Source organism: Rattus norvegicus, chromosome 15 (genome assembly GCF_021556685.1).
Source record: "Rattus norvegicus strain SHRSP/BbbUtx chromosome 15, alternate assembly SHRSP_T2T, whole genome shotgun sequence".
NCBI lineage: Eukaryota > Metazoa > Chordata > Mammalia > Rodentia > Muridae > Rattus > Rattus norvegicus.
Window position 1 is genome coordinate 5,961,021 of NC_141548.1, and position 24,276 is coordinate 5,985,296.

Genomic DNA, 24,276 nt, shown 5'->3' on the forward strand with positions numbered 1-24,276 from the left:
CAGACCTACAGAAGGCAAAACACTCATAAATATAAAATAAATCAACAACAAAAATAAACAAAAACAAAAGCACCCAAAAGAGGGAAAAACAAAGGAGAAAACTCATAGGGCACCTTTGCCTGGATATTTTGTTCAGCTTTTAAAGAAATCTAGAAACTGAATTGTAAACTATGTGGTCTGCTTGAGTTGAAATCCCAAATGGAACATAGTACATTGTCAAGAACAAAAGTCACCATCCTAATCAAGAAGAACAAGAAAACAACCAACCATAAAAACCCTATCCCCTGAAAGGGCTTTATTATCTCTTCTGTGCAGTTACAATTGATATCATGTTTGAAGGAAACCAAAAGCAAGCAATTCTGTTTCATGACTGCTTCTATACTCCCTATAATATTGTTTTATTTCCTGGGAGATACTACAGAAAGCCTGATGGATATTCCATTAATATGTTCAACACTCTCATCTACAAAAGAGTATATTTTAGCGGTCGCTAAATATTTGATAAGGATACAGCATTGATAATTTTTTCATCATGAAGTTGGTATTCAGAGTTGGACACACAATCTACACTGAAAGTACAATTGTCTTTGTATCTCAGTCTGACTGGGAAGTAATTATGATGCCCAATCCCTGTGAGAATGCAGAATCCATCCCTGCCTGAGAGCTGTGGGATTTCAGATGGTTATATCACACTTCAATAAAGAAGGTTCTTAAGAGTGACGAGTTCGAGATCTCTGTTTGATTCACAAGGATACATTCGATTTACTCAAAAGTAACAGGACACAAGGATTCAATATCTGCGGTGTAGATGGTCTTGCTGGCCTCCTCACAGAACCTCTTTCCCTCCTCAAAGGATGCTTGCAGTTCAGTCTGCTCCACCAGCAGTTTTCTGTTCTCATTCATCAGAATCCTTACATTCTTCTTCAATTCATTGCATTCATTCAGGAGTTGGAAGTTTCTGATGCTGAATCAAAAACAAATAATGGTAAATCCCAGGCAGTTTCTATTTGCCGGCCACTCCTGCAAGTACAATCATCCCTTCAAGGGCCCCATCCACAGGCATCTCCAGACTAGAGCCACAGTTTGCATGTTAGCACCAATTAGAGGCAGGTCAAATCCCGAGTCCGCACTCCATGGGAATCAAAGTACTTCAGAAAATCCTGACACTAAGAGGGTATGTGCACATCAAAGAAGAGGAAATGGTGCATATGGGTGCTTATGTGTTCATGGTATTCTAAAACCATTGGCAGGTAGAGGGCCAATCCCCTCTGAGGGATGATAGAAGACCCAGCAGCTATAGAATGTTCCCATGTGTTTCTCATGGACCACAGATCTTTTTTCAAAGTCATAGCTGGACAGAAGTATTCCCCACCTAGTGCTGTGGTCTCCTTTCTGTCAGTGACTCACCGGTAGGAATTGTTCTCTTGCGTGAGCTCCTTGTACTTCTCCATGGCATCACTTATCCAGTTGGTCATCTTATGCATATCCATCATTCTCATCTCATGTTGGGATTTAAGCATTGGCAATTCAACACTCAGCCTGTGTTAGAACATGACCCAAGGAACAAATAACTGTCTGAACTCATGATTTCACAATTAGATGAAGTGTAAATAAAAAATACCCAATAAAGAATTCAAATTCAAGGAATGTGGGCTAGGGAAGAAAGTGGAAAACTCAAAGACCACAGCAAAAACACAACAGTGAGACTCAAACCATCACTCTCCTATAGAAAATATTTCTCTGCAAATCAGCATGCATTTGTTTTGAAATAAGGGCTCCTTAAAAGGCTGGTGAGATACGGTCCTATAAAGACCCTCTGTATAGGAGGGGGAAAGCCTAAGAGCTGCATGTTTGGGAATAACAAGTGCCAAGAATTTATTTCCACAGTGACCTTTTCTAGGTCACAATAAAACATCCTTGGATAGTTAAAAAAAGAAAAGAAAGTTCAAAGCAGGAAAATTAAATAAATAAATAAATAAATAAATAAATAAATAAATAAGTGAAATCAGAGTGTTCTCTGGACTACCCAAGTCCATTTATATAACACAAACTTGCTCCTTCCAATGGTGCTGGTTAAACTAATTATCCTGGGCATTGGACGGCAGAGCCAGGGGACCAAATGGAGGGAGCTGACCTTCAAGATCTGGCCAGGGAAGCATGAAGGAATTGAATAGTTGTGTAAGAAGTATAAGATGTTTCCTCCAGTCTGTGCCATAGCCTTGGGTCCAACAGAAAGATGTGATGACATTTCTCTTGTTTTGAAAGCAGGGATTCTCAATCCTTGTTACAAGACTCCCAGAGGCCGTAACTACTTTTTATAGGGAAGAGGATTCATAACACCTCCTCCCCTCAGGAGAGTCCTATGTGCCAGCACGGTAAACAGAAGGAGCAAAGTGCTCTGTTGATCAATGACAGCCTCCACGGACTCATCACTATCATGACCTGCAAACTGTTCATCAAACAAATCCTCAGACCCAATCAAAGGTCCCAGACTCCCTGATCCTGAGCAAAACACACACAAATACTTTCACATCCATATGTACATACCAACCCATATACAAACATAATTAGAATGCCAACTTTTTCGTGGAGGTGCCATAGAATCAGTGTATAATGACCTAAATCAGAGTAAGAGTGATGACATTCAGGCATTTCATTCACACACTTAGATGCAGCAAGTGTGACCAGGTCCTTCCAGCTGTTGAAAAAAATCCAATCCAACTCCAAGGAGCTCAGGGTCAAGTACAAGAGAGGTTGACCCTAAACACACAGCACCTAGCTTCTCTCACAGGCCAGCACCCGCCAAGGCTCCTTAAAGTCCAGGATGAGAGATGAAACACTTTCTTGATGTCTCTTGGCTTAGCAGAGAGAGCACAAGACAGTCAATAGGTTACAGGGCATAATGACTACCTGTAGTTCAAACCATCATTGACATAAAGGTCCAGGATTCGAGAAAGTTCATCCCGCTCGATTTTACACTTCTGGATTTCAAGTTTTAGTTCCTCCAATTTCTTTATATGCTTTTCATGGTTACTGATGAAATTTTCTGATGATGCCTTCCGAATAAACCCTGTAGATAGATAAACACAAGTGAATGTACATATTTGATAGCCCATGGGTAGAAAAGACCATTCTGAGTCTCAAAAAGGAGGTTGAGGAAGAGGAAAGGCTGGAGACTTGTTGAATCCCTGAAAGAGAAGAAAAGCTATCTTTAATGTGGACTCTTAAACTATTTCCCTCTTCCCAACCTCCATTGCCATACATAAGCCTCACTCACTATTACATGATCCCTCATACTGAAAGATAGAATCTACCTCAGACATAAAGATTTGGGACATTGTCAGCAGATAACAGACGTGGAGCAGGTAAATCCTGGAGTTCACAGCACCATCAAACCCTAATCGTGTGTTCAAGCTTAAAGAGACTGCGACCTCAATTCATGACTAGGGGGTGCATCCTTCCTTGTTGTTGTCACCACAGACTTAGTAACCTACAGTAATCTAGAGGATGAAGTGCTTCAGCACCCAACCATGAATGGGCACATTGTTATCCTCATAGGGCTTCCTCCTGGCATTCCTTGGCAGTAGAAATTAAAAAGCTCATAGAAAAGAAGCTGCAGGCCAGCCAATTCCTGGCTCTCTGTCAAATGAATCATCAGGACTCTTGACTCTTGGTCTGCAATTGACAAATTCCAAGGCTCCTGCTTGTAAGGCCAACTCCTGAAAGGCACAGCTCAAACCTCCCTCCTGGAGGAAGTTCCCCGACTCTACCCAGTACTCACTGTGCCTTCCCCAGAATGATTTCATTCTTCCGTACTTACAAGACAGAAGGCCAGTTTTCTTCTGCCTCAGTCTGGTCTCTCCTTGGTCTCCCCTCTCCTTCTGAACTAGCTTGAGCAGCTGGTGAAACATGCCTGTTTGTGAACCCAAAAGGCACTGAGGGAATCCCACAGGCAGTTGGTGTCACCACAACACTGGTGACATCACAGAAGATTCTAGTGCTCTCTTAGATACAAGAGATTGTCCAAGGAAGAGATTACTGATGACGTCACTGGGAAGTTCTATGGCCTACCTGCTACCCAGCTCTCCCAAAAGCAACCAATTTCTATGGGGCCCTTTTCTGCAGCCTCTCCTGTGACCCAGGGAATATCCTTTGGCAACTTCTCCTCCAGAGTTAGATATTTCTCTCTGCTTCATCGGATGTCATCAATGCTTTTGATGGGGAGAGTTGGTTACAACCCTGAATTGGATAAGAGACTTTTGTTAGCACCCAAATCCCTAGGGACCATAAATGAGGAAGATTTCTATCAATAATAAATCTACACCTGAGACGATGCACATACATACAGTCCAATTCCCAAAGTTTCCCTGTTTCCTAGAGGCCAATATATTTCTCCTGTAATTTTAATTTTATAAAACCTGAATAGTATTTGCTTATTGTGCATTCCTTGATAGCCAGGACTATTTCCACATACACATCCATGTATTTCACAAAGTCAATTTTAATAATCCTACTTCTTGCAATAAAAACTCCCTTTTCTTGGGAATATAGAGGATCAACTACAGGGCAAATATAAAATCATAAATTTCTGTCCCTTCTTTTACATATTAAGTAGGACATCATTCCTTCTCAAATATAGCCAATTAAATTGGTCATCAGTGAGTAAAGGTCAACCTGGACTGCGTGTTCCTACATTGTAGCCCGACAGCCATCACTTCTCCAATATCTGTCTTCCTTCATTTCCAAGTCCAGGCATGAGGATATTGGGGGTTGCCCCTTGATACTTTATTCCTAACAAACATAAGAATCAGCAGGATGGGCAGGGAGTCGAATGGCCTGAGGTCAGGTTAAACCTCAATTTTAGTGGGTCCATAAGTTCAGGGGAAAGTCCATTTGGCATTGTCATCTGTGGCTTCTGTGTTCTTCTCCTAGGTGTGCTCAATCTGTGCTATGATGCCTCCTAACCTCACAGACGTAAGAGTCTAAAACACGTATGTCTTTTCTGGGAAGGGCTCTGCCTCTGACTCCCACCTGGAGTTGGACAACATTGCTATACAAAGCTCAAAACAGAGGAGTGGAGATAATGGATGCTTCAGAAGTTTAGGGTCATTTCTTCCAAATAAGGCACATATTTTTCCAATGTAATTTTTCCTTTGTTCTTTCACTCATGGTGGCTGGCTTCTTTCCTGGCCTGAAGTATACTGGAGTCCAATCTTTTGGATGACTGAAGCATCTTTTTTTGAGATGACAGGCCCACCAAGGGGCCTGCTGCATACAGGCTCCTATCACCAAGGAAGTTGTTGCTACAGAATCATAGCATGGTGGTAGCAGCACATGATCTCTCACAGTCTTCTCTGCTGCAATTGCTAAAAGAATAATAGGGTTGTTTGTTTTTTAATATTTTATTGGAAATACCTACAATGCTGGTCAGAGTTGATACATGCCTTTAATCCCAGCACCCATAAAGTTTTTTTTCTTTTTTCTCTTCTTTTTTTTGCAATTGTTGTTAGAATTCCTGTTGTTTTCTTTGGTAATTCCCTCTATTTGCTCTGTACCTAGAATGTTAAGTCCACACTCTTCATGGCCCTATTCTTCATGGTAAAGATTTTGCTCATACCACCCACACCACACATGATCACATTATTTACTTTCAAAGAAGGAAAACAGGCATGAAGAAGAGAGTTAACGTGTATGGTCTCAGGTAATCAACACATCATGAGTGCAGGATGGCATCCTAGGGTTTTGGATTACCCAAGCTTCTGGTTTTGAGATTGACAGGCCTCTGCAGAAGTCTCCAGTTGGGTAGCAGAGAGTCTGGAAAGGCTGAAATAATGGCTTCCCACGCATGGAAAAGGCTGCCCTTCAGTGCCTCTGCAGCCTGAGCAGAGGTCTACCAAGAGCACAAGGGCACTTGACCAGAGCTGGTAAGGGACTGCCTTTTGGATGATCCGTGAGACCTGGATGAACAGAGGCCTCCAGAGTCCTGATAAAGGGAAGGAGAGTCACATAGATGTGCTGGAAACAATCGATCTTTGGGCTGCAAGTCGTGCATTTATCTTTGCTGTGTAAATAGTATTTGTAAGTGACAGAGGCATCCTACTTTATCATGTCTAGTCACTCTAGTTGTTAAAGTGTTTGCTAGTGTAAACATAGTAGAGTTAGTACAACAATACACTGTGTCCCGTTTTGTTAAAGAACTTTATTTTATTTTTTTATTTATACATATTTTACTTATTCACATTGCATGCTGCTCACTGCCCCCTGACACCCGGTTTCTCTCTCCCACAATCCTTCCCCAAGTCTCCTAGTATATTCTTCTCTGGGTGTATGAGGGCCAGCTATCACAGTAGATCCCTTCTTCCACCAAATCCAATTTACCCATCCTGGGGCAGGTGCTGAGGATGCTGGTAATGGACGCCTTGGGCTTTCTTCATGCTCCAATTTGCTGGCTTTGGGAAGTTCATGCAGATCTGTCTGTGAACTTGGTACTTCATATAGACAGCACACAAGAAGCACTGATTTGGATAATGTTCTTGAGAGTATATTTCAACAAACTTACCCCCACTAATATTCTAACAATGACAAAGGTAATGGGACACTATACATCTATTCCAGGAGTTTCCATTTCTGAGAGCAGCAGAATAGAAGCCCACAAATTGGCAAAGTTAAGTGAGGTCACACAGGGGACCTAAGAGCACACTGCTGCTTTCCTAGAGTGTATCCTAGAGGCTTATGATATCTATACACCCTCAGATCCATATGCACTGGGCACCAGGCTAATTCATTGCTTTTGTCACTCAGTTTGCCACTAATATTAGGAATCCCAAAAGTCAGAGAAATTTGGAGGTATGAATAAGTCCCAGGGGCTGGAGTAAGCTCAAAAAGTTGTGACAACAAAGCACTGATTAAGAATCAGAGAAACAAGATGCTCACCAAGACCATAGTTGTATCCCATTAAGAAAATATGAATAATAAGCCACCAGGTGAAAATATAAAGTAGGAGGTGAGAGCCCTAGAAGGTCTATCCTTTGCCCTCAGGGAAGCAACCATTCTTTCAGCCATTCCCGGCCCTCTGCCACACAATCAGAGACTTCCCCCAATAACTCACTGACCTTTCTCAAAGACCTATCTGGGCTTCTCCCTGTAGAATAGGACATGCAGAGTCCTTGAGGACCCGCCAAGAGGTCTCCTCCACACAGGCTCCTTGTGGGCAAAGGAAAATGTTCCTGCAGAATCTGCCATGGCAGCAGGAGTTTCAACCAGACTGCTCTTCCTTCCAGCACACTGGATGCAGGCCTGAGGCCTTGGATATCTTGGAAAAGAAGAAGCACACACTACCTCACAGCTCCCTCTGCTGGCGACTGCTAGAGCTGTGATAGGACGTGTGTGTGTGTGTTTATTAGAAGCATCTACAAAGCTGATGAAAGTTGGCACACGCCTTAATCCCAGCATACAAAATTTATTTTAATCGTTGATGTTCTTTTTTTGTTTGTTTATTGTTTTTAATCCCCCCAGCTAATTGCTCTATACCTAGAATATTAAGCTCACGCTCTGGAGGGACCTATTCATGTTAGGCGATGCTTTTATTCTTACTAACCACTCCACAGATGATCCCATTATTTACTTTCAAATAAGAAGACAGTCATAGAGAAGTGACAACCAGTATGCTCTCACAGAAGAAACACATCACAACTATGGAATGGCAACCCAACCTTTTGCATTTGTTATGCCTTTTTAAATTTTTTTATTCTTTATTTGTTTTTAGTTACATTCAAATGTTATAGCCTTTCTCTGTTTCACACCCATATCCCCCTACCCCATCCCCCTCACCCTGTTTCTCTGAGGGTGTTCTCCCCCCCCACCCAACCCTTCCTGCCACCCTGCCCTGACATTCTCCTACACTGGGGCATAGAGCCTTCGCAGGACCAAGGGCGTCTTCTCTCATTGATGCCCAACAAGCCAATCCTATTCTACACATGCTGCTGGAGCCCTGGGTCTGTCCATGTGTACCATTTGAATGGTGGTTTAGTCTCTTGGAGCTGTAGTTGGTTGGTATTATTGTTGTTATGGGGTTGCAAACCCCTTCAGCTCCTTCAATCCTTCCTCTGCGTCCTCCATTGTTCTCAGTTCAATGGTTGACTCCAAACATCTGCCTCTGTATTTGTCATGCTCTGGCAGTGCCTTTCAGAAGACAGCTATATCAGGCTCCTGTCAGCTCACACTTCTTGGCATCACCAATATTGTCTGAGGTTGGTGGATGTATATAGACTGGATCCCCAGTTAGGGCAGTCCCTGGGTAGCCTTTCCTCCAGTCTCTGCTCCAGACTTCATCTCCACACTTCCTCCTGTGAGTATTTTTGTTCCCCCTTCTGAGAGGGACTGAAGCTTCCACACTTTGGTCATCCTTCTTGAGCTTCATGTGGTCTGTGGATTGCATCTTGGGTAATCTGAGATTTGTGGCTAATGTCCACTTATCAGTGAGTGCATACAATGTGGGTTTTCTTGTCATTAGGTTTCCTCATTCAGGATCATATTTTCTAGTTCCTTCCATTGCCGTAAGATTTTCATGAAGTCATTGTTCCTAAGAGCTGAGTAGTATTCACTGTGTAGATGTACCCCATTTTCTGTATCCATTCCTCTGTTGAAGGGCATCTGGGTTTACCCAGCTTCTGGCTGTTATGAATACGGCTGCTATGAACATAGTGGAGCATGTGTTTTTGCTGTATGTTGGAGCATCTTTTGGGTATATGCCCAGGAGAGGTATAGCTGGGTCCTCAGGCCGTGCACTGTTCAATTTTTGAGGAAACTCCAGACTGATTTCCAGAGAGGTTGCCCGGTTTGCAATCCTACCAACAGTGGAGGAGTGTTCCTCTTTCTCCGCATTCTCGCCAGCATCTGCTAACACCTGAGTTTTTGATCTTAGCCTTTCTGACTGGTGTGAAGCGGAATCTCAGGGTTGTTTTGATTTGCATTTCCCTGATGACTGAGGATTTTGAACATAACAGAAGGCATTTTAAGAAATGATGCTACCCTAACTGGTGGTCTGCATGTAGTTGAGTGCCAATGGATCCATTTCTATCTCTTTCTACAAAGTTCAAGTCCAAGTGAATCAAGGAAATCCACATAAAACCAAACATGCAGAAGCTAATAGAAGGGAAAGTGTCGCAAAGTTCCTAGAACACATTTGCACAGGAGAAAGTTGTCAGAACAGAATACCAAAGAGTCAGGCTCTAAGATCAACAGTAAATGTATGAAATCTCAACAATCTGAAAACTTTCTTTAAAGCAAAGGACACTGCCAATAGGTAAAACAGCAAGCTACAGATTCGGAGAAGAGTTTTACCAACCCTACATCTGAGAGAGTGCCAAAATTCAAAATAAACAAAATACTCAAAAAGGAAAACTCCCAGACAAACAAATAACCCGACTTTTAAACTGGGATAGAGAGCTAAACCAAGAATTCTCAACTGAGGTATCTCAATGCCTGAGAAACTCATCAAGAAATGTTCAACATCCTTAGTTATCAGAAAAAGGTAAATCAAACGAACCTGAGATTCTTCATTACACCAATCAGAATGGCTAAGATAGAAAACTGAGGCAGCAGCAGAGTGGGCTAGGATGTAGAGAAACTGGAACACTCCTCCATAGCTGGTGCGATTACTGGCTGTATATCAATATCAACTCTGGATATCAATGTGGAGGATCAGGAAACATTGCAAATAGCTTTACCTGAAGACCCAGCTTTACCACCCACTTCAGCGCATATACTCAAACATGATCCACAAATGACAAGGATGTGTGGATGAATATGTTCATAGCAGCCTTACTCATATTAGTCAAATGCTGGAAACAACCACGATAGACCTCAACTCAACTGAGGAATGAATATAGAAAGTGCACTCTATTCAAACAGAGGAACAGTACTCGGGTATCAAAGATGAATACACCAGGAACTTTATAGGCAAAAGGATGGAACTGGAAAATAGTGAAGTAACAGAGATCGAAAAAGACATAACATGGGATGTATTTAGTGACAAATGGATGTTAGCCCAAAAGTACAGAAGACCCACTATACAATTCATTGATCACACGAAGGGTAACATGTCAGAAGGCCAAATTGTGGATGCTTGAACCCACTTAGAAGGGGAAGAACATAATCATGGGTGGCAGAAGGATGGAGGGACCTAGGTAGAGGCAGGGAAGGATGGACAAGGAGGGTGGGGGAGTAGCAACAATGAAAAGAGACAAGAGAGAAACCCAGAGGAAAAGTGGGATAAATAACAATAAGCATCAGTGGTGGGTGGTGAACTTGGGTAACCCAAATGAAAAATGAAGAAGTCAAAATCTTTTCATTTGCAGATGACGTGATACTATTTTTAAAACTAAAAATGTATCACCATCTCTCTTTTTTTTTTCCTTTTCTTTTTTTTCGGAGCTGGGGACCGAACCCAGGGCCTTGGGCTCGCTAGGCAAGCGCTCTACCGCGGAGCTAAATCCCAACCCCAATATCACCATCTCTTAAGACTGATAAATACATTCATAAAAGCACAATACAATGGGAACACACAAAATTTCTTAGCCTTCCTTTATGCCAATCCAAATCATACCATGAGAAAATCTGGGAAAAATTCCCCTCATAATCATCTGAAAATATAAAATGAAATAATGTGGATTGAAATACTTAAAATGCAAAGACAAATATGAATTAGTTAGAGGTGATCCTAAATAGAGACAACTTGTCTCTAAAAAATTAAGTTTCTTAAAGCTGAAAATACATTCATTAAAGTAGTAGAATGCAAAATAACACACAAAACTCATTACCTTTCCTGTATACCAAAAACCAACTATGGGAAAGAAATCAGGGAAATATTCTACTCAAAATAGTCTTAAAATATATAACAAAACACCCTGGATAAGCACACTTATAAAGCATACTATTAGTAAGAAGACATATAAAGTGCCTTGTCCATATGAAGCCAGACAAGAATTTGTGGATCTAGAAGACAAGGTATGAAGGACTGCGTGTAAATCCCAGTGACTGAGAAAGCAGCCTGGAGCCAGTTGTGTTACTGAGACTTCAGACAGCTTGGCCTTTACACATGTGACACAGCAGACTTCCATGAGCAAATCCTTAGCCTGGAAGATGTAGTTATGGTAGCCCAGAAAAACAAACACAGAACTGTCCCCTTTGTCTGCCTCTTACTACTCTGCTCTCCCACATCACAGGAGGCTGAATGGTCTTCCGCATACCCTGGGATGCAGCTCACAAGGGACAGCACCTGTCTTCAACAGAGCTTCATCTGAGCCTGCCCTTGGCCTGTGGTGGATGTGCAGGAAGTGAGCTGACAGGTGAAACGTAGCCTGGCTGGGTCTCAAAGTGCAGCTTGAGACTCACCCACTGTGATTGTCAACACTTCCATGTCTCCATTGGGAGGGCAGTGTCACAATGTCCTCCTACTGTCTTCTCACTCCATTCACATGCTTCGTGTGACACAAGCTCATTCACAGTTCACAGGAGGCAGCATAGCTTCAGAGCCCTCATGTCTGGCCACAGAAGCCAAGAGAGCAATGTCACAGTTCACAGTGACAATGTAGATATGCCAGGGCATTTCCTCCAAGTTTTACTTTCAAGTGTATCCTTTTATTGCAGTTTATGCTACTCTTTCTAGAAGGCCATGTTTCGGGAGAGCATTTGGATTTTGCCCCATCCACAGTTTACAGATTACTTACATAGACTCCTAGAGGATTTCAGTGGCAAGGTTTCCCTAAAGTTGTATGCAAACTAACTGTATACACACACACACACACACACACACACACACACACACACACACACACACGGTGCAAGGATAATAGAGACGCGCATGTTGAAGTAAAGTTAGGACAGTGGATCTAGAAGGTAAGATGTGAAGTGTTGTGCTAAAATCTAAGACCCTAGGACGGAGGATAGGAAACAATTGTGAGTGGTGCTTTCCCACAACTTGGCCACATGAACAATGAAGTATGAGACAACAGACCTGCATGGTCAAAGCCAAACCCCAGGAATGCACACAGTCTATTGAATGAGATTGCAGCTCATCTCTCTGATCTGTAAACACCTGTTCAGGTGTTTCCCACACTCACTGATATGTAGCAGCTGAGGGCAAGCACCTCTCCTGCATACTACTTCATTACAGTCCACCCCTAGCACCCTGAAGGGTATTTAAGAACGGACCTGATAGGTGATCTTTTGACCTAGCTGAATATGTAGCTGAAGCTGAGGATGTCAACATCCCCAGAGCTCTGTTGAGCAGTGGGTGCTGATTTACTCTGGCTCCCTTAGTAATACTTCAGAAAACCAAGGAGACAGCCTCCTCAGGCATATTCACAGCTGCACAGGATGGAACTTGGCTTCAGAACACCCTAGTCTGAGGTATAGAAGCCAGGATGAAAACTCCATCAGCACTCAGTTGCTATGGAGATGCCCAGAATCATGGATAGATCTCTCTAGATCCCAGGACTGTAGATATAGATGCCTTGTATTGGTAGAACATGATCGTTTAGTTCCCCCACTTACTGCTCAGGACACCTAGAGAAGTCAGGAAGGAGCCAGTCCCGGTTCTGGTTCACTGACTAACAGTTCTTCACTGCACTAGAAAACTGCATGACACTCACACATGTTGACTCAGAAATCTAAGGGGACCACTATCAGGGAATGGTAGTCAGAATAACTCTAGCGGAAAGCCTGAGATGATGAGGTCTCATCTAGAAGTTCTTCTCTCTCCCAGATATTAGTGTCAGACACAAACTGAACCAATCCAAAGGGGGAAGAGTCAGCTCTGAGCCGAGGATACCACACTAGTCTCGCCCTTCTTCCTAAGGACCTTTGTCTTCTAGATAAAAGGAGTAAAAGCCATGAGCTCTCAGGAAAACAGTGGTGCCCTTCCCAACAACTGGCTTCTGAAATAGAGAAATTAATGATGTAAAGGCTCTGAGTTCCAGGAACCATAACAAGCAGGAAGTCCAGCTGCTTCTTATAAGCTCCCGGCTCCAGATTTCCATACCTGGAAGCCTCAGCTCAAGGCTCTCTCCTCAAGGAACCTCCTCACCCATTGCCCAGAGCTCACTGAGCTTTCCCAAGGACCATTTATTTCTTCCTTTTTTACAACAAGACAGGAGGGCAGCTTCCTTCTCCCCAACTCTCATCTCTTCATGCTCTTTGTTCTTTCTCACAAACGGCTGCTTAGCCTGGACAACAGGTCAATTAGTGAACCATAGAGGCACTGAAGGAACATCCCACAGGCAGTTGGTGCCACCACAACACTTGTGGCATCACAGAAGATGCTAGGGCTCTCCTGGATACAAGAGATTGTTCAGGGAAGGGTCTACTGACGACGTCACTGGGAACTGCCAGGGCCTCCTGCTAACCAGCTTTCCTTATGGTGACCAGATTCTGAGGTGCCATCTCCAGGAGGCTCTCCAGTGACACAATGGAACCCTTTCCATATCTCCTCCCTCTAAAGCTAGAGATTTCTCTTTGCTGCATTAGTAGTTACATGCTCTGAAAGGGCAGATTGCGTCAGGGGCCTGGCATGGGGAGAAAGATCAAGGGACATGGGGTGGAAGATTCTTCTGGATAATAATTTTATTCCCAGATCCATTCCTGTGACATACATTCCAATTTCCTAGGTTTTCCTGTTTCCCAAAAGTCAGTATTTCCCTTCAGACCTTTAATTTATTGGATATTGGATTTCATTTTCTTATTGTGCATTCCTTCCAAGGTGTCTTTCTTTACACATATTCATGGATGTGTACTCACAAAGTCTCTGTTTTGCATCCCTTTGTTGCAATGATCTTGGTAACATAGTGAACCCAGTTACACAGTGAATATACAACTTTAAATGTTGTGCACCTACTTCAAATGATAAACTTCCAAATCCTTTCTCCAAAAAATAACCAGATATCAGTGAGCAAAGGACAACGTGGACGGAGATTGGTCCTCTGCAGTTCCATTAGACGTCACTTCTCTAGTGTCCACCTTCCTGAGTTCCCAGGGACAGGCCTGAGGGTGTTAGAGTTTGGACCATGATCCTGTATTCATGCCAAATGTAAGATCCAGGAGGTTGGGCAGGGAGTGGAAGGGCTTGAGGTCAGGTGAAAGCTCAACGTTAATAGGTCCAGAAGTTCTGGAGGGAGTCTATTTGGCCTTGTCATCTGTGGCTTCTACGTTCTTGACCTAGTTGTGAGGAATCCATGTTAAAATTCCACCTAACCTCATAGCTGTAAGAGTGTAAAACATCGCCACGTAGGTCCTTTGCAAATTGCTTTGTCCTTTTCGATGCCCAGTTGGCTCATGCAGTTTCACTACCACTAGGTCCAAATTAGGGGATATTGTTGATGGATTTGGAGGTTCACTGGGTCTCTCTGATAGTCAAAGTCATAGACTTTATGGAGAACTGGAAGGACAGGATTTCAAGAATAAAATAGTTGAAGAATTCTGCCAAGTGCTGACCTCTAAGACTTAGAAGCAATGGGGGGGGTGTATTCTAAACATATTATTATATGGCTCAATCCCTCCTTGTATGGAGTACAGCAGGCCCAAAATAAGAAAAGAGCCTTTCCACCCTTCATGGACTCTAATGAGAGTTTTCATAGTCTTTCCTTTAATGTCTTGTTCATTATTTCCACCTGCCCAGAATTCTGCACAACAGAGACTCCAAACTGTGCATACATCTTTGACGGTTATTCAGAGGCTTTGGCTGTGAGAGCTGGGCTATTATATGGCAGCATTTCTAGTAAGTGGCAAAATTAGGGGGAAAGTTCCTAGCAGAGCTTTCTAGTTGCTCTATGATCAGTTTCAGTCCGATGTAGTGAGCTTCTACTCACCCAGAAAAGGTATCAATAAAAACAAGCAGGTACTTTTATCTTACTCTAGGAGGCCATGTGTCAGTTAATTCAGGTTCTCATAATTTATCATAGCGTTGGCTACCTGTATGCAATCCTCTCTGGGTAAATGAGCTCTGTTTTTTATTTACATAGGTGTAAATGTGAAATCTGGCTTTGATATCTCCTTCTACACTGTCCAGTGTATGTGGGTATAACATACCTTTGTGTTGGCAACTCAGAGAGTTCTGTGGACCCAAGACAAGTAGTCTGGTAAAGCTGAGTTACCAGAACCTGCCAATTGTTTCTGGAAGAATGATCTTTCCCTCTGGTGTTCACCACCAACCTCTGGCGTCAAGCTATATATTTGATTCTTTTGCATCCTTACCTCTTGGTTATACTCGAAATACACAAGATCTAAGGCACAGACCACATGAAAATCAGGAAGGATGAGCAAAAGGGGATGCTTCACTCCTTCTTTAAAGGGGGAACAAAAATATCCATAGGAGGGGATAGGGAGGCAAATTTTAGAGCAGAGAATGAACGAACAGCCATTCAGAACCTGCCCCACATGTGGTCTACACACACACACACATATATATATCTATCTATATATATATATATATCTATATATATATAGATATATATATATAGATAGATAGATAGATATAGATATATATAGATATAGAGATATAGAGAGAGATTGATATAGATATAGATAGATAGATATAGATAGATAGGTATAGATATATAGATATACATAGATATATAGGTAGATATAGATATAGATATAGATATAGATATAGATATAGATATAGATATAGATATCCACCAAAACTAGATAAGAGGGATGAAGCTAAGAAATGCAGGCTGACATGAACCGGATATAGATCTCTCCTGAAAGACACAGCCAGAACATGTCAAATACAGAGTCAAATGCCAGAAGCGAACCACTGAACTGAGAACGGGACACCCATTGGAGGAATTAGGGAAAGGACTGAAGGAGCTGAAGGGGCTTGCAACCCCATAAAAACCAACCAGAGCTTCCAGGGACCAAACCACTGCCCAAAGACTACACATGGACTGACCCTGCGTAGGTAACAGTAAATAGCATTGTTGGGGCAACAGTGGAAGGGGAAGCCCTTGGTACTTTCAAGGTTGAACCCCCAGTGTTGGGAATGTTGAAGAGGACAGTAATGGGGGTTGGACGGGGAGGGGACACCCATTTAGAACGGGAAGGGGAAGGGTTAGGGGGCTGATGGACAGGAAACCGGGAAAAGGAATAACATTTAAAATGTAAATAAGAAATGCCCAATTTAATAAAAATGGGAGAAAAAGAATAACAACAAAAAAACCAACAAAAACAATAAAGAAAATGTTCCAGGGGCAGTGCAGGGGAATAGTGGTGAACAATAAGGGGGATGTATAGGGGATACACATATGGGGAAGGGAGAGGGAAGGGAATGGGGGCTTAAGGAAGGAAACAAGGAAGGGGAATAAAGTTTGAAATGTAAGTAAAGAAATATATCTAATAAAAATTTTAAAAATACCGTTCCTCCAAAATTGCTGGATTTCAATAAATCTGCAGACATAAACGATGCTATATTACAAGGAATGCAGAGGCATACAGCTCCGTGTGTCCTGATCGCTTTTTATATTCCCCTACTGAATGGTTTTATTTCCTCTAATGTATTAGAGAAATACTTCTGTGTTTCTCCTTTGTCTGTCATTATAAAGGAAGCTAAATTTGTGAGCACAAGGATGAAGCAAGGATAATTTTCGCCATGAATGTGGGATCCACAGAGCACGACAAACTGTCTACATAAAGAGCACAGTTTCCTGTGCAGCTCTGGCTGGCTGTGAACTGATGGTGAAGCCTAAGCTGCAGGAGACTTGCAGAAAACCACTGTTGCCTTACACTTGTGCTGTTACAGGAGGAAGAACCACACACGACTCAGGACGGTCTTGTGAGTGAAGGGTTAAAGGTCACATTGTTATTTTTAGGCAAACATTAATTTATTCAAGAACATTTTAAAGTGGGGAGTCAATGAGCTCAATGTATATAGCATTAGGAATATAGCATATTAATTAAAAAACTAAAGTTAACAAATAAATAACAAAACTTCAAATGTAAACAAATAAAACCAAATGCATAAAACCAAACTTCAAACTAAAAACAAATATAACAAGTAAATTAGTCAGCATTCAATAACTGCTGTTTCTTCAACATATAACTCCAGCCTGTTGCTGGCCTTGCAAACACAGCGGAACGGCAGGTAAGATGGTAAAAATCTCCTCAAGAGGAATGTAGACCTGCCTCACTCGGAGTGGTTGGTTGTTGATGGACAAGTCGTCAAAAGGTTAAACGTGAGGCGTGTTCCAGGCCACATCTCAAGGTCTTTCAAATTTAGCCCAAGATTGGTATGGTTACAAGGACTGAGATGTGGGAGGTGGTGTCAATCTTTGCACCCTCAGTGCTCCTGGTGGACAGTTCTGTCTCTGAGAGCTGTAGTCCTGCTCTGTGCCCTGGGAAAGCTTCTGCTGCAGTGTTCAGACCTAGGGGTGGAAAAGGCCTGGTGAGAACCTGCCATGTCACTTATCCCATACACAGCAGCACAATTCAGCAGGATAATCCAGGATGATCTTTCATCTGAGGTCATTCTCTCATGCCCAAGAGAGAAGGGTAAGAGATCCCACAGGCCTGCATATTTTCCCAGCTTTTAAAACTGCTAAAAATTAAACAGTGAACAGCAGATAATTCCAATCATACATATACATTATATTTTAATATCATGTAGCAATGTCTCAATGTCAGATGAGGAGAGATATGAACAAACTAGAAAACAATAGGAAGGCCTTGGAAGTCTGGCCATCACTGAAATGAAGACTATTATTATTCCTCCAGTGCAGGAATATGCCTGGGGTCCACATGACAACCTCAAAATCTGCAAAGACCCAGAGAAACAATATCTCAAGAAGTACATGCACACTGAAGTGATATTATACTTGGCAAGAATATGCTGCATGGAAATCTTGCCGAGGGTAGGCATTGAAGTCTAAAGGAGATACTCATGCAGAAAATAAACTATACCACTCCTTTGTTTATGTGTATCGTAAAACTATTTGTGGGGAGACCTAAAGGCACTGGGCTCAGATAATACAAGAGAGCACAGACTGGAGGGATCAGTACACAATAGCCAGAATCTCTATGGATCACATACACTTCATGGACGGAATTTCTTTTAAAATGGACAAGAAAAATATTCTGAGCTGCTCCTAGGTGACAGGTGCTGAGAACTATGGAGAAAGTCACACACCCAATAAGACAGTTTATAAGTACAGGGAATCTACTTGGGTCCTCTCATCCTGTGCTTTCAAATCCTCTCAGTGACACCGAAATGATGCTGCATCTTCTCAGACAAGGCCTTTTGCTCAGTGACCAGTTTTTGCTGATTCATGGGGTCCTGCAGACTTTCCTCCATTCTCTCCTCATCCTGGTCATTAGAAGATTATATTGTCCATGGAGACATACATGTATACAGACACAGACAGACAGACACCCAGACATACACACTTTTGAACTCACCCAAATATATTTGTTCACATATACAAGCAGAGTATTTTGCAGAATGTGGTTAGTTTCCCAGTTAATGGTAATAGAAGGGATCACCCAGTCTACTATTGTGGCATAAGAAAAAAAAAAAACCTGGAGTGGGGTAAGTACACAGTGAGCATAGCCTAAAGACAGCTCAGCCAATAAAGTGTATTCCCCTGAAAATCAGAAATTAGAAATGTGACATCTAGGCCTGTTAGCCAAGCCTGCTTAGCAAGGTCACAAGGCCGTGCACAGGAGGCTGATTTCAGGAAACAGAGCACTGGGGGGTGGGGCAGGTGAGCCTCTTCAGTCCTCTGCTCACTGTTTCCCAGTGCATGCAAAGTGAGCTGCATTTTTCAATATGAGGTCCCTTTACCATACAGTACCTGACAGGGGAAACAAACTACCAGCACAAACAGCTAGGAAATCTCCATAATCACAATCCAAGGTAAAACTTGTACTGGGATGCTATCAGATATAATTCGAGTAAGAGAAGGCTAATTCAAAGCCAAATGCTGGCAGGTATAATCAAACTCAGCCGCAGTCCATGGAAGGGCTGGACAACATTGTACCTTTTCACTTTCTGACTGATGGACATCTGGGTAATTTTGCTTCATGGCTGCTCTGAGGTGAACCACTAAACACTAATGTGCCACAGTTTCTCTGCTCACACCTACTTCTTGTTCTGGAATCGCTGTGTCAAAAGGTTGAACTTTCACAAGAGTTGTACACAGCTTCTCACAGGGCTACCCATTTGACACCTCCAGCAATGTCTGAGGGTCATCACTGTTCTAAACCCTCCTTACAGATGATTTTCACTCAGATCAAATGATTTTGAATAACAATGGTTAAGAGTGCCACAACACAACACAGGGTGAGTGCTTTGGACGATTTTGAGCCTAAGTTTCTGTCTGAGGCAAAGATGTGATTCCACCTCAGCATAACTCCTGGACATCTTCTGCTTGCAGATTCAACTCTAAGCAAATTAATCTTTCAATTAACAAATTCCAGGCCAGACTCCAAAGCCAAGGTATATTCAACCAAGTTTAGGCCAATCTGGAAAGAAAGTGGTGGCAGGTAACGATTAACATAACCAGGATGTTGAGAAGACACAACAAGCCACATGACCTTCCAGTGTTACTATACACTGAGAGCAAAGAAGGCAGAAGAGCCCTGAGTCATCAGTTTCGACACTGAGGTATATAGATTTCACACAGCAGCCTCTCCTCACATCCCTGTACCCTATTCAAGTTTTCTCCAAGTAATATCAATGTTTATGAATAGTTTTCCCAGTGTAAATAGTTTGAATAGTGATCAAGACCCCATTAAGAACAGTTTAAAATGTAATTGGAAAGATTATGTTTTCTCTTCTTCTTTCTCTCTCAGAGTGTTTGTGGTGTGTGTGTGTGTGTGTGTGTGTGTGTGTGTGTGTGTGTATTTTTACATGTTTCTAAATATGCACATATAGACTTATACAATATATATAAATATATATATATGTGTCTGTGTCTGTGTTCAGAAACTTGATGACTTCACACACACATGTGAAAAAGCACACATATACACACACTTATATATATAAGACACCCATATCACAAACAATTAAAACAAACAACTTCCAAAGTACAATATGCACCATAGTCATAAACATGACCACACATATATGTACCCACAAACACACAAAAAACACCCCCCACACACAGAGTCAGAGAGAGATGGAGAGATGGAGAGAGGGAGAGAGAGAGAGAGAGAGAGAGAGAGAGAGAGAGAGAGAGAGAGAACAGAAATCATAAGTGAGAAGCAGAAAAGAATGGGGAGGCCATCAGGCTGGAAGAACAGTTGCTGAATACAGATTAGGCAAAGGAAATGTGTCAAGTGAGAGCGTAGACACTGCTCTCCATCCCTTATAGAGTAAACCTGTGTAGGGAATGCACTTCTTGGGCACACGAGGTTGAGAGAGCTGGACAAAAATATCCCTCTAATCCTCACATATCTCACACAAACCCTCACCCTGAGAGAAGTCTTTCCTACATCCCTGTTCATCCAGTCAGCTCCAGGACATAAGCCACAGGAAAGAACACTAAAACACTGACATAAAACAGGACGGACAAACTGCTTCTCAAGCTCTGTCACTAGAAACCACGTATTAGACAGGCAGGAGGGACCATTTTCAATGTACGGGGAAAAGGAGAGAAAGTCCACAAGCCCCATCATGATTGACAATGAGAGCCATTCTTTTGGCAATTGAACTGAACTCTAATCAGTTCTGTGCACTACAAAGACGGCTACCACATGGCATCCCGCTAGCATAATGGCATGTAAGTGTGCAGTGTGTGATCAACAGATCCCCCTTAAGGAAATGCATTTTCTAGTTGAGCAGGAGGATTTGGTTGTCAATCCTCCAGTTTCTTGCATGAAGCTAACATCACAGAAAGTTTTGTAAATGTTCAAAGAGATGAACAACTGGATGAGACCTAGGAGAGTGTCTGGATAAGGTGGAGAAAGGTTAAACTGGTTTGACTTGGTTTATGCTTAGATATCAGGAAAACCTGCCCTTGATGCTTCATTCATCCTACCCGAGGCTGCTTGTTACACGGATTTTCATACTGGCTTCCCCACAGAACCTTGTTGTTTCCTTAATAGACTCTTCCAGTGCAATCTGTTCCCATAGAAGCTCCCTGTTCTCATGCCGTGCTCTCTGGGCATTGTTCTTCAGCTCAAACAACTCAGTTAGGAGGGGGCAGAAGCTGCGGCTGAGACACAAAGAAAAAATGGTGACTCCCAGCTAGTCTCCAACTTCCTCCCACGTCTCCAAGTCCATTACTCCTTCTAGGGTCCTGATCTGAAGAGAGTCCCAGATTATAGTCAAAGTCCACAGTAGCCATGGAGCATGACCTAGATACAGGTCAAATGGAGAAAAGAGCCACATTCCAGAAGACTCAGGGCACTTCTCAAAAACCTGACACCATTGATTCAAGTTTTTCCCAGAAGAGGACTTAATCCCCATGTGTGCTTATTTGTCCATTTTATTAGAATGTCGCTTGGAGGCCAATCTTTCTGTGTCCTGTGTGTCCTAGAGCCTTCCTTAGACACAGGCTTCCTGGTCTGCTTCAAACACTAAAAAGCCTGATCCTCACTTTACTTCAAAGATAAGAATGGGCTGACACATGCTGTGTCCTGTGCTGGGGTCACAACCTTGTAAGTTACTCACCAGTACCAGTCATTTTCCAGTGTGAGGTGTGTACATTTGACCAAAGCTCTATTGACCTGCTCACTCATTTTCTTCATGTCGGTCATCACTTCCTGGTGCTGCATCGTGAGCATTTCAGACTCAAAGTTGTTCCTGTGGTAAGGCATGGTCCAAGGATGAAATAACATTATGAATGAAGGATTCAAGAATTACATGAATTCAGACTGAATCCTGAACTACCCCAGCCTAGGACATGCCACGCCCTTGCTTCTTGGTACTGGGTCATTTGATATTTATTAAGTTTATTATTGTGAACACGGAGACAGCAGTGCCAGGAAACAGAAGGAGGGAGCTGATTTGCTTGAGCTCCCTGAGGGGGTTTGAAGGAATAGACTAGCTTGCCAAGAACATTCGAGGACCCTGTGTCACAATCCAGGCTCCAACTTAAGCCCATGAAGAGTATTCTCCTGTTCTTAGGTAACAATTCTCAATCATAGAATCTATTGCTACATGAAAACCCAAAGGAACATGAACAGTATTTACAGGGAAAAGAATTTATAACACGCACCAGGAGATTCCCATGTGCGTCCACCTGAGCAGATGTGAAATGTTCTACTGCTCACAGTGAGGCTCTCACCCTCATCATTATCATGCCATGGAAATTGACACACGATAATTCTCAGGCCAAATCAGTACATAGAATACCCAGATCTTAAGTGATACACACAAACACACTCACACATGCATACACACACACAAACTCACACAAAACACACTCTCTCTCTCTCTCTCTCTCTCTCTCTCTCTCTCTCTCTCTCTCAAATACAATTAGAATGCCAAATAAATATAAGGATGTGGCATTATCTCCAAATACAATGAATAAAATCAGAGAAAACCAGTGATCCCCTGTTGTCAGTCCAGTCACACACTGTGAGGCAGCAAGTGGGATTGGGTCCCTCCAGCTCTTCACAGGACCTATTGAACCCAAAGCACCTCCACGTCAATTACAACAATGATTGGTTATAATCAGAGCACCTAGAAATTCCCACAAGCCAACACCTGTCCAGTCTCCTTAAACCACACAATGAGAGCTCACACACTACTACCCTCACTCCCAGACTGTGATTCAATCAGGCCACAGGCTATGATTTACGTTTGTAGGAATTAAAATAGCCTGTGCCACCATCCCATTCCCATCTGAACTTCACATTCTGATGCAATCAGGAAAGTGATTTTGACCATGAGGACACCCTGGAGTTGTAGCCTACTGTGATGTGAGGAAATGTGGATTTAACAGAACTTGCATTGTGACTACCTGTCATTTAAATTCTTTCCCGGGTAATCGGCCAGGATTCTCCCGAGTTCATCTCTCTCCTTCTGCATCTTCTGGAGAGCAATTTTGATGTTCTCCAAACGCTTCATTCTCTCCTCTTCAACAGGTGTCGTGGAGGGTTGGGACGATGCCTTCTGATCAAACTCTGTAGGTAGATAAATACCAGTAAACAGGCATATATGTGGACACAGTGTCAAGAAAAACTATGCTTACTCTAAACAGAAGTCTGAGGATGAACAGTTCTACAGATACAGTGAATCCCTGACAGAGCAAGAAAGCTATCTTTAAGCTGAACTCAGCTAGTTCCCTGTTCCCACCATCAGAGCCATATGATGACATATGCCATCATAGATATAGACCACACCTCCTAAAGCCATTCCTCTGTCACTGAAATTCTAAAGCTGGCCTAAACAAGAAGAATTGGAGGACCTTCTCAGCTAATGTCTGATGTGAGGCAGGTAAGTCCTTGAGTTCAAACTGCTTAACATCTTGAATCCCTAATCATGTGTGTTCAAGGACAAAGTAACTGAGACCTTGATATATGACCAGGAGAGTATCCCTCTTGGCATCAATTACCCAAGTAATCTACAGGACACTGCTGAGAATGAAGTGTTTCAACAGCCGATCCTGGAAGAGACACTTTGTTATTCTTATAAAGGCTCATCCTGGTATTCTTTGACACTGCCCAGGACACTAAAGAGATCCAAGGAAAGCCCCTTGACATATAACAGTTCTTGGTTTTCTGTCAAACTAATGATCAGAAATTATTGTGTCTGGGTCAGCCATTAGGAAGACTGAGGCTCTAAATCATACGTCCTACTCCTGGAAGGACCAACACAAGCCAACCTGCTCCAGGGAGCTCCCCTTGCCCTGCCCAGTACTCACTTGACCTCCTCCATTCGTCTTCTTCTCCAACATGATAGAAGGCTGGCCTCCCTCTGCCTTGGTCTGGTGCCTGCATGGATATGATTGTCCCTCCGAAAGAGACTGAGGATCCTGGAGAACATGCCTCCTCGGGAACCCATTAGGAAATGAAGGGAAATCGCTCAGGCAGTTGGTGTCACCACAACACTGCTGACATCACAGAACATTCTAGTGTCTCCTGGATACAAGAGAATTTCCAGGGAAGACACTACCGGTGATGTCAGTGGGAAATGCCATAGCTTACTTGCTAACTACCTCCACCCAGACTGACCAGTTTCTGCAGTGGCTTTTCCAGAGACTCACTTTTGAGCCAGGAACACCCATTCGCTCACTCTCCTTCCAGAGCTTCAGAGTTCTCACTCCTTCATTACAA

At 42.7% G+C, this 24,276-nt stretch overlaps 2 protein-coding genes across 3 annotated transcripts; both read right to left on the reverse strand.

Annotated features, from left to right (window-relative positions):
• Positions 1 to 265: 265 nt before the first annotated feature.
• LOC148000725 (disks large homolog 5-like) lies at positions 266 to 3,984 on the reverse strand. Of its 2 annotated transcripts, none has more exons than XM_087586976.1 (4): positions 3,821 to 3,984; positions 2,911 to 3,070; positions 1,408 to 1,539; positions 266 to 964 (listed from the first exon to the last, which is right to left on the reverse strand). In XM_087586976.1, exons 1-4 carry the CDS (start codon positions 3,909 to 3,911, stop codon positions 763 to 765), a joined length of 585 nt encoding a protein of 194 aa, XP_087443102.1. In that variant the 5' UTR covers positions 3,912 to 3,984; the 3' UTR covers positions 266 to 762. The 2 variants fall into 2 exon arrangements, with proteins under 2 accessions (XP_087443102.1, XP_087443103.1); XM_087586977.1 differs by lacking the exon at positions 3,821 to 3,984 and adding an exon at positions 3,315 to 3,502.
• A 12,875-nt stretch (positions 3,985 to 16,859) lies between these two features.
• Positions 16,860 to 24,064, reverse strand: LOC148000726 (disks large homolog 5-like). The gene is made up of 5 exons (XM_087586978.1): positions 23,865 to 24,064; positions 22,962 to 23,124; positions 21,668 to 21,799; positions 21,033 to 21,209; positions 16,860 to 17,417 (listed from the first exon to the last, which is right to left on the reverse strand). Exons 1-5 carry the CDS (start codon positions 23,938 to 23,940, stop codon positions 17,333 to 17,335), a joined length of 633 nt encoding a protein of 210 aa, XP_087443104.1. The 5' UTR covers positions 23,941 to 24,064; the 3' UTR covers positions 16,860 to 17,332.
• Positions 24,065 to 24,276: the final 212 nt, after the last annotated feature.

Bases quoted from the DNA above. Each gene is read 5' to 3' on its own strand.
- LOC148000725 (XM_087586976.1), bottom strand. From the start codon at position 3,911: ATGTTTCACCAGCTGCTCAAGCTAGTTCAGAAGGAGAGGGGAGACCAA. The intron at 1,540-2,910 runs GTAGTCATTATG...GTTCTAACACAG, and splicing joins AATGATGGTTTGAACTACAG to GCTGAGTGTTGAATTGCCAA. The intron at 965-1,407 runs GTGAGTCACTGA...TTTTTGATTCAG, and splicing joins CAAGAGAACAATTCCTACCG to CATCAGAAACTTCCAACTCC.
- LOC148000726 (XM_087586978.1), bottom strand. From the start codon at position 23,940: ATGCAGGCACCAGACCAAGGCAGAGGGAGGCCAGCCTTCTATCATGTT. The intron at 21,800-22,961 runs GTAGTCACAATG...GCCTTACCACAG, and splicing joins GGAAAGAATTTAAATGACAG to GAACAACTTTGAGTCTGAAA. The intron at 21,210-21,667 runs GTGAGTAACTTA...TTTGTGTCTCAG, and splicing joins CTGGAAAATGACTGGTACTG to CCGCAGCTTCTGCCCCCTCC.